This window comes from Phoenix dactylifera, unplaced genomic scaffold, assembly GCF_009389715.1.
Source record: "Phoenix dactylifera cultivar Barhee BC4 unplaced genomic scaffold, palm_55x_up_171113_PBpolish2nd_filt_p 000277F, whole genome shotgun sequence".
Classification (NCBI taxonomy): domain Eukaryota; kingdom Viridiplantae; phylum Streptophyta; class Magnoliopsida; order Arecales; family Arecaceae; genus Phoenix; species Phoenix dactylifera.
The window spans coordinates 554,350-565,000 of NW_024067762.1; the positions used below are offsets into that span (position 1 = coordinate 554,350).

Here is a 10,651-nt window from a genome sequence, read left to right on the forward strand (position 1 = left end):
TTGACCTCCTCAATGTATAATTTGATTTCATACTCATTTGTTTTTAATTATCAACTTGATTGCTATATCTATGCCTTACTTCTTGTTAGACATTTAACACCTACCATGGAAAGAAAATAATCATGCTGAAGATATCAAACCTTCAAAAACTGAACAAGAGGTGAAGCAGAAAAGGTGGAATCATCGCCTCATTTCTCATTCAAGAAACATCAATGAGCCCTGTGTTCTGCTTGTAAAGGTTGCTAACCTAGTGATTGGCTTTTATGAAACCATATGTTTAACCCAATTCTCTATCATGACTTATAAAGAAAGAAAAGAACTAATAAACATGATACCAACTTAATTCCATCTTTCCCTAGGATTTAACATCAAAAACTTATTGAAGAACCAAATCAAATCATGCAGATAGCCAATGAAAACAAAGCGAATGCTGGAAGCTCTAAACAAGTGGAATTGGCCACTAAAAACCTTGGATACACTACAACAGTAAAGCAATAGAAATTATAAACTAGAAGAAGGAAGGGGAGGGACGGAAAGACTTCATATGAAAACATCTTAGATGGATGGCGAGTTGACTTGATTGGATTGTCTATAAATATAAGAGAATCGAAAGACCCATATTTGTTGTGAAGCAACCTACATGTCCAACAAACAAGGATCGCAGGCCATGAATATGGATGGGTCTCGCTTAATCCAACTAAAGTAAATTTGAAATTGGATACTTATGGACCATAATTAGAATCAACTGGTTAGAAAACAAAAAGAAAAAATTAGAGCAGCTATAATGTCAAAATGGACATTATAACAGCTTCAAGCACTTCATCATGTTATAGAAATATATAATAATGCAAAAAAAGATGTTTACAAGTTTATAACATAAATTATAGTGTTTTATTTCTATGCATACTGTTTCTCTCAATAAAATACTAGTTGCTTTCAAAACTCAATTTTTTGCATCAATTTCCTTTCCAAGAGATGATGAGGTCTCAAGAAAAATAAAAAAACTTTTCATATCAAGTGGATAGTGATTGAAAATAGTACATTATTATTTTTCCATTACTCTTCTTTATTTTTAGTTACAATAATATTACAATATTTATTATTTTAATATTAAAAATTGAAATAGTATGTTTCAAAGCAAATAATAGTCATTACAATTGTTGTCAAGGTCAATGATGGTTCCCAATGGGTCTATTATAATGATAAAATGTTTTTATCGGAATCTTGGTTATAAAATGGCTATTCCTAGTCATATGGGACAAGTAGCTAGTCTAAGCGCTAGTAATCTAATAAGTAGTGCAATATCGATATCTTGTTCTTCAACTTCAGGCATCTTTTTTTTTCACTAGAGAGAAACCCTACCCCTCCTCTCGCACCAACATCTCCAATTATCATCGCTACATCCTTCACCACTGTCCTCATTATTGCTGCCCTTTAGTCTCCTCTCTCCAATCTAAAGGTAAAAACAGATCGCATAATTGCTCGACCGATCTGTTTTTGTATCCAAATTATCCGAATATGGATATAAAATTTAGCATCTGATTAATGTCCATATGCATCTTCATATCCGTCAAAGATATATTGATTCGGGTATATATATATATATATATATATATATATATATATATATATATATATATATATATATATATATATATATATATTCGAATAAAATCTGAATCTATTTTTAGATTGTTTAGTCTCATGCAATTCACATAAAATAGAGTTACAAGGCTTATTACTGATAAAATATAAATTCAAGTATCTTTTTGCTCATAAAGATTGCATTATCCCATGAATGCTTTGTCCTATTGATATATGTATCTGATTTGTATCTGTAATTGCTTAAAAAAATATATAGATTCTAATTCTAGATAAAAGCAGATATGGATTTACAAAATTAAACCATATTTGATCCATTTTGAACCTTTCTCTTCATGGTTCATTGCTAGCCACTAGTGTTATGTATGGTCATGACATTAGTCTAAGTTGAACCTAGATGAAGCTGTAAGAAGGGGAGGCTCAAACATTTTGGATTATGGAAGAAGACACAAAGAGCCAAGAAAAGGAGAATGGTTGGGAGAACTCCTAAGGTTGGACTTGATGAAAGGGAGTTGAGACAATAGAGAAGATTGAGAAAGAAGGCACCAAGAATGTTCGTGTAGAGGTATCAATCATATAGTAGAATAACCAGTCCTAACAAATATAGACAGGATGCCCCCCCCCCCCCCCCAAAACACATCAAAATGATAGTAAATAAAGTTCTTCTATTCCTTCTCAAATGGATGGTCAAATTCTAGATATTCAACAATAAGGATAATTAAAAGATATACCTTAGAAATTCATCTGAAAAGAAAATACAAATAATTAACTATAAGCCGAACTAGAAGTAGAACCAAAAGATAAAGATAACTAGAAGGGAACTTAAAACTAGTTAAGATAATTAGTAGTTGTACATTGCTATTGGAGGATATTTCTAATTTAGCAACAATGATAAATTAGGCTATATAACCTTGGTGGCTTATAGTGATGATATTCCCATTTTCATTATGGATTATGATCCAACTCTGCCTTTAGAATCATTATGATACTACATATTATTATTTTTCACTTTATATGAAAGAGAGTAGGATTTTTTTTTGGGGGGCAAGGGGGTCATCATTCAAAGGTCTGTAGTAGCTGAGGTTAATAAGCTCAAGGTTGACAAACTAATATAGAGTGGGACAAAAGGAGAAGGTTGATAGCAAATTGATAATAGGGGCATAAGGGGGTAGTGGAGACATGAAGGTGAAGATCGTTTAGGGTTGTAGGAAAGGAAGATGGCGCTACTCATAGCTAATGAAAAAGGTGAGGGAGAATAGTGGAGAGAGTCAATTGGAACCTTCAATCTCTATCTAACAATGAAGAGAAGGAGGAGATAAATTTTTACTGGATGCAATGGTGATTACGAGAGGAGTGGGAGAGAAAACAAAGGAGGAGGAGGCTCGCAACTAGAATATGGTTATTCACAATGTATGATGATTTTGGTGGAAGCAATGGAGATGACAATAATATATATTATATACAACTATAAAGTAATATTGTTTATTCCACATCTTAACTAATAGAGGAAGCCTGAGGTAGGTCAAATGTATAAAGAACTGTTATTGGAGTAAGTTAAGTGGCGGAGTGATATAAAAATAGGCCAAATATGTAAGGTATTAACCAATTTATATAATTTAGTAATGAAGTCTATGTGTTAAGTTAAATGCCAACTATATCTTTTACTAATTTTTGAAGTTGTAAATAACTTGTCGGTCTAGTACAAGATATGTTTCGGCTGAAGAAGTTAGCAAGAAGCTAAATTATAGGAAGTGGTTACAATGACCTAGAAATTAAACTAAAAGTCATAAACATAAGGAGATGTAGTCGGAGTGGTATCAACTGAAGAAGATAGGTTTAAACATAGAGGAAAAATAACTATACAATAGTTAAAAGTAGGGTGTACAAATAATAAGTTGTAACCATATATAAGGGTACCTTTCTGAATAATTAGAATATTTTTTATGTTATATGTTAACCCCCATGGTTTCAATGGTTTACTATTTGATTTTGATGATAACAAACAAATAAATTTAGTTTATCATTATGATTATAGCAAACGAATGAATATTAGGAATATTTGAGATTTCTTTTGAAGGCAAATATTAGAATTTTAAACGTATGTTAGTATTTTTGGCATACGTTTTTATTAAAATATAATATTAATACAATTCTTATTGATCTGGAAAGATAACTTAAAGGACTACAACTTTTATATTCAATATATTTTTAAATTTGAACGTTAGCTATGAGTCATAGGATCTGAAATCTATCTATCCATAGTTGTAATTCAGGCTGACATATGTTTACTTTTTTAGTTGTACCTTTTCAATCAAATGTCCTTTTAAGATGATTCTTGTCAGGTTGGAAAGATAACTTAAAGGGCTACAAATTTTATATTCAATATAGTTTCAAATTTGAACGTTAGCTATGAGTAATAGGGTCTACCATCTATCTATCCATAGCTGTAATTTAGACTAACATATGTTTACTCTTTTAGCTGTAACTTTTCAACCAAATATACTTTTGAGATGATTCTTATCAGGTTGCAAAGATAACTTAAAAGGCTACAAGTTTGTCTTTAGACACTAAGTCAAATTAGGCATTTGATTTGTCAAAAAGGTACTGTAAAGTAGAAAATCAAATCTGATCCGAATCTGCCTACATTAAATGTGTTGAAAAAGAGTTTCCAAAGCTTCAAATTGTTTCAAACGGAAAAATAGCTTATGAAGCCTATAAAACGAGATTCATACCTCATATTGTAGCAAGAGAGTTCTATAAAGTTTGAAGAGAAATCAAAAGAGTATTGTGCTTATAAGTAAAAAGCCTTCCTTGTTGAGAAATTGAGCATAGTGCTTTCATTCTTGTTATTTTGATTAAGTATTGTAAGAGAATTGTTGAGCTCTTGTTAACTTGAGTGATATCGAGGATTGCTTGGGAGGATCGTACTCTAGATAAATAAAAAAGTGTAAGAGTAGATCAACCAAGGGTTAGCTCGGATATCACCAAGTGTAAAGGTTGCTTGCACATGGAAGACAAGCGGTTGGTAAAGCTTTGAATAAGCATAGTGGATTAAATCTCGGAAAGAAGTCCTAGGAAGTGGATGTAGGCTCACAAGGAGACCGAACCACTATAAATCGTTACGTATTATTTTTCTTCCTTTCACTCTTTATTTTTTTATTTTTAGTTGCATATTTGTAATTATTACTTGCTATACTTGTTGCATCTAGTTTATTTCATTAGATTTAAAAACTTGAGAAGATTTAATTTTATTTTTGCAAAATTTTATAAACCCCATTCACCCCCCCCCCCCCCCTCTCTCGGGTTGCCTAGTTGGGCCAACATTGTTTTTCTTTTTTTATTCCTTGTGTTGGAGTGGGCAACATGTTAGTAGTAGTGGAAGTCTTTGAAGGTTGAAGACAGTAGGATCTACTATTACTTTTATATCCTTTCCAATTTGAACTGATCGCATGCTTGTACTTTTGGTCCGACTAGTACCTTGGTTGGCCTCTGTTACAACAGAAAAGAGATCTTAAATCAAAGCTTGAGAATTTTTGGTTTAGATGTAGCAAAGGATCTGTCTTCACCTTCAGAGTTAGAAGGCGAGTCAACGTCAATACGAGCTAAGGCTATTGATACTCTCTCAAATCAAATTTGTATCATATCGAATTCCCACCAAATCAAAAAATCCTCAGTCATGGCAGGTTTGGGGATAAAGGAATGAACTAAAACTTTGAACTTGACTGATAGTAGAAAATGTTAGCCATGAAAGTTAGGTTTGAATTGGTAATCAATGACCAATTGAAAAAATCAATGTTAAGAGTAAAGAGATAGGCAAGAAATTGCTCGAGCAATACCAAATTGGTGGGTGAAGAAATTTAGGAATAATATTCAACTGAGCACTTATTATTGCTAGATCGCTTAAGAATATTTCCTACATGGAAATATCTAGGTATAAGGAAGTGCTTCCATGAGGATCTTATGGCCTTAGGACAATTTTAGAGCTCAAGTGAAAGGAAAGAAGAAGAAGTTGCTTCAGCTAGTTGAACCCTCATAAAATTTTCTAAAATAGTCTAGAAAAGAAAGGAAAGGACCTTCTAATCGAGCAAGATGGATCTCTTCTGTTTGTGGGGATAAACTTCTAAAAAATATGCATATAATCAGAGCTCAAAGATCCATAAAGGGCCTCTACAGCTCCAAGCCCTAGAGCATATTTCCAAAGATCCTAATATAGATAACCTAAAATAAATGGGCCTAAAGCGATGGCCGATCTTTTCAATGGCAATATCCCAATGAAGGTGATCTTTGACAATTTTGACCAACTAAGAACAAAAGAATATATTTATAGATCTAAACTAGAAAAAAAGGCTATACAGTCTTGTTTGATGACAGGCCCGATTAGCTGATCATAGATTCCCTTATAAACAAAGTAGCTAATATTTTGCCTAGATTTAGATCTAACTCATTCTCAAGGAGGTCAACAAAGGTGTTAGCATTAAATTTTTTACTGATTGGCCTAAGATTCAAAAGAATCTCCAAATCTAAAATGATAGGGGTGGACATGCCATGGTTTAAATGTAAGGTATTACTTGAAAATGACTAGAAACAGAGGGCCATAAGAAGAAGGGATCTATTGATACCGGGAGGAAATCTAGAAATGGAGATGATGTCTAGAAGCGTATTTTTCTCACAAATTGTAGCCATGGCTACAATACGATGGAGCCATCGATCTTAGAGGTTTAGCTTAGTTGGCCAAGACCGGTGAGGGTTGTCATCCTTTTCAAATTGAAATTTTGGAATCTGGTCTTTCATAGAGAAAAGTTTCCTCATGATGAAGAGGGAAGATAGAAGAAAGAGATGGGGGACACCTAATTCGAAAATAGAGCAAGGAAGAGAAGACCAAAAGGGTGAGGAATCTAGGAGATCGATGCTCTCAAGTTGCTTTTGCCTCTCCTTGGCCTATTTAGCCATAGATTTGACTATGGAGGTATCTAAGTTCATCTAGGGCCGAGAGAGAGAGGAATCAGAAAAGAGGAACAAGGTTGCAGGAAGAAGAATTGGAGGAAGGAGATGGTTGTGAAAGCTATAGCTTGTTGGAGGAGACGAAAAAGAGAAAAAAGATGAGCTATATTTAAAAAGCCAGACACATCTTACCGAGGTGTACCCAGAAAAGGATTTTAATTGATCGTAGAATCTCGAAGATGGCAAGAATGCAGGTGGCACTCAGAATAGCCTCTATGATGCAGACATGTGGTGCATTAGAGACCACCATAGATGATTAAAAGAGATGTGCTAAGCTGCACCATAAAGTAAGATAAGAGACATGGAGAGCCCATCAGATAACACACTTTTGGAAATCCATCAGATGCCAATTGCTGATGTGGTATCGGGTATATCACTTCACTCTCCTGATTACTAGGTAATGAAATATGGAGGGCATTGTTAGACCACATCCTAATTAATAGTAGAAGCCAGAGGACCGGCTAAATAAATGGTAAGCCAAATATCCTAGTCAATGGAGAACGGGCCTCGTAGAGTGATCCAAGAGCTGGCCAAACATACAAAGATTTGTTATTGGAGCTCATCCAATGATGGAGTGACTTAAAAATAGGTCGAACATGTAGGGTATTACCAGATCATTGAATAGTTTACCTAGAGAAGACTGGAGGCTCGTTTGGTTTGCGGAAAAAGAAGGGGCGAAAGTATAGTTAACGGGAAAGTAATGAGATGCATCTTGTTTGATTAGAGTTTTCAAAGGAGAGAGATCGAAAAGTTGTATTTCCATAGGAATATAATTTTCATGTTTCGTGAGAAAGTTATTTTCACGAAAAATATAGGAAAGTTACTTTTCCATGAGCTGGAAATCACTCCATTTTTATTTTTTTTTCCAAAAAAGCCCTTCAACATTAAAAATGTATTAAAGATCTAATTTTTATTAAGGGTATAATAGGAATTGCACATAACTTTTCTAGAAAAGTGGATGGTCAACCAAAAATAAACATTCTGTAAATCTGTCACTTTTTCATTATCAACCAAATATGCCAAAATTCCTAGAAATCTGCTTCCAAGGAACCATATTTTTTAGGAGGAAAAATGCTTTCCGCGAACCAAACGAGCCCTAAATACTAAGCTAGAGATCAAAATTTGTAAATCTAATTTCCAATGAATTGGGTCTATGATTATTTAACTTTCTAATTATTTATTTAAATTCAATCATCATTTCGATTTTTTTTACAATTCCAGGCTTTTTTTTTTCTTGGCGAGTAAAAAAATTCAACAGATCGAGTAGGTAAAAAAGTGCTCTAAACTTAATCATAAACGGGTCGACCTCTCTTATCCATACCCGACCTTGGAGCTTGCTGGGTCGGATCACGGGTTGACCCAACACATTTGCAGACACAGTGGAACTTAATTGTTGGATTTTAATATAGTGGTCCCTAGATGACAGGGGAATCGTAGCATGCTAACCAGATCATCAACAGATCTGCCTCCACATACACTCAGCTCTCTCTCAGCTAGTTTATTAGCTCTCTTTGCTCTTATTTGGTTCCCTGTTCATCTAGCCCGATCCCTCTCTAGCCTCCATGGATCCCTCTGCCGAGAACCCAAGGAGGAGCAGCAGCGACTCTTCCTCCTCCTCGGAGTTCGAGTTCTGGATGGTTGGCAAAGAACCCTCCTTCCCCCAGCCTCACCTCCTCACCGCCGACGAGCTCTTCGTCGACGGCGTCCTCCTCCCTCTCCACCTCCTCCCTCTCTCCCACTCCAATCCCAACTCCACCACTGAACTCCCATCCGCTACCGAGGCCGAGCCCGAGACACCACCACCTCCCCCAGAATCCTCTACTACTTCCAATATTCCCCCCGCCTCGTCCTCCAAAAGATGGAAAGATATCTTCATGGCGGGGGAGAGGAAGTTGGTGGAGAGGGTGAGAAGGAAGGAGAGAATAGAAGGTGCCGGTAATGCCGCTGAGCTCAACATCAACATCTGGCCTTTCTCCAGGAGCCGCTCCGCCGGGAATGCCGGCACTGGCACCTGGAACAGAGCCAAGGTTATGGTGGCCCGGCGCAAGGCTAGTAGCGCGCCTTGCTCGCGGAGCAACTCCCGCGGAGAGTCCTCGAAGCCGGCCACCGCCGCCGCCGCCGCCGCCGCCGCCACCACCACCTCCTCCTCAAGGAGGAGGTGGGCTCCTAACCCGGGCCGGGTTGGACTCAACGGTGGCATCTACCTGGGCCGGACCAGCCCGGTCTGGCAGCTAAGGAGGAACAGCAAGCCCGCCGAGCTGAAGGAGAAGGCTAGCGGAAGCGACGCCGGTGCCAAGAAAGGAGGTGGCAGTGCTGGGGTTAGAATGCTGAATCTGAACATGAACACCTGCATCGGGTATCGGAGTCAGGTGAGTTGTAAGGGGGAGGACACGAATGGGGTGGCCGGCGGTGAGCAGAGCAGCGGCAGCGTCGGCGTCGGCGTCGGAAGCAATGCCGGTCTGTTTAATCTCAGGACTATCTTCTCTAAGAAGGTGGTTTGATGTAAATATTATTGTATATTACGTCTGGTTATTGTAAAATCTTATGCCCTTTGTATGTAATTTCTCTGAAACTTATCTTCTCTTCGATTCCAGTATTAGATTTTAGAGCTATCCTATGCGTCCTCTACAAGTATCTCTCAGCATATTAAGGCATTCTGGTGGCGAGAGTTTCTGATGGGAAATGTGCCATGCCTTTTTCTTTATTTTGGTTTAATGGGAGGAGGATGATTGCTCCAAAGCGGGATGAGGAAGGGATCTCGGCACTAGCTACTGGCTGATTCTGTGAACTCAGCCAATAACCACTCTCAAGGCACCACTATTGTAGACAACCTTTAAGGGCATCATATCAAGTGCTAAAACATTGGAATAAACTAATTATGCTTGGTTAAATGACTTTTCTAATTAATCATAAATACTAATAGTATATCATGAAGAGATGGTGAGATGAGGATTCTCCAAAGATCTGTTGGTGTTAATGATCCTCAGTATTATCAAGCACCACCAAAAAATGGATTATATTAACTAAATTGTTGATCGTATAAATTTTTAAAAATTTTCAAGATCATGCAGCTAAATATTCAAAAAATTACTACAAAAATATTTAGAAAATTATCAAAACATATTCTTGAAATCTATTATTGTATGTTTTCTATTTTTGTATTGTAAGCGGTTGTGCAAAATACTATAAAAAATATATAAATTTTTTTATTAAAATAAATTGAGAGAGAATTTTTTTTGCAACCTCAATTTTTTTTTCTTCCTTTCAGACCATGCAAACTGAATATGCTGCCCATTTGTTGCCATCAGGGTGTAAGAGTGGGTGTTGTCGAGGATGAGTTAGCTTAATTTAAGTGAGAAAAAAACTTGGGAAGATGCTATTTTTTGGACCCTTTGATGAAAATATTCGTAGAGGTTTGTCACGAGAATTAGCCTTTTAAAGTTGTCGCATCTCAAAAAGAGTGATTGCCATAAGTGGACGGATCTTGTGGATGACTTAGGTCTTATTTGGATGTGGGAGATCTTACCATGCATCCAATAGGATCCTCCGGATGCTAGTTTTAGGGTGGAAGCTAGAATTGCGAGGATTCCTATTTTTCCAGAATGAAATAAATCACCTTTTAGCAGTTTCTATTTTTTTAAAAAAAATACAAATTACTTGTTATCAACTCCTCCATCTGAATTAGTTATTATCATGTCCTCCAACTTTTCTTTAACTTAAATTTCAAAACCAAAAACTCCATATTCTTCGTTCCTTTTTTTTATGCCGACTATGTTCTTCCAACATATAGCTTTAGTCTTTATAGAGAAAGTATAACAACCCAAAACATCATCCCAAAAAATAACTAAAAAATATTATTTAAATTATTTAATTCTATATAAACATTCAAAATCAACCAGATGTATAGTTGATGTAGAACTAAGCATATGCCTGTCTGAATTGTCACAATCTCATCAGATTAAAAATTTAAATTTAATTAAATTTGATTGCAAATGTTATGATCGATTCGTGCTATACTATTTTTTAATTTATATAGGTTAAAGGCTGA

At 36.1% G+C, this 10,651-nt stretch overlaps 1 protein-coding gene across 1 annotated transcript; it reads left to right on the forward strand.

Annotated features, from left to right (window-relative positions):
* Positions 1-8,085: 8,085 nt before the first annotated feature.
* On the forward strand, positions 8,086-9,196 carry LOC103724103. Its single transcript, XM_008815259.3, has one exon. It carries the CDS (start codon positions 8,166-8,168, stop codon positions 9,102-9,104), a length of 939 nt encoding a protein of 312 aa, XP_008813481.1. The 5' UTR covers positions 8,086-8,165; the 3' UTR covers positions 9,105-9,196.
* Positions 9,197-10,651: the final 1,455 nt, after the last annotated feature.

Coding starts and splice junctions, on each gene's coding strand:
- LOC103724103 (XM_008815259.3), top strand. CDS start 8,166: ATGGATCCCTCTGCCGAGAACCCAAGGAGGAGCAGCAGCGACTCTTCC.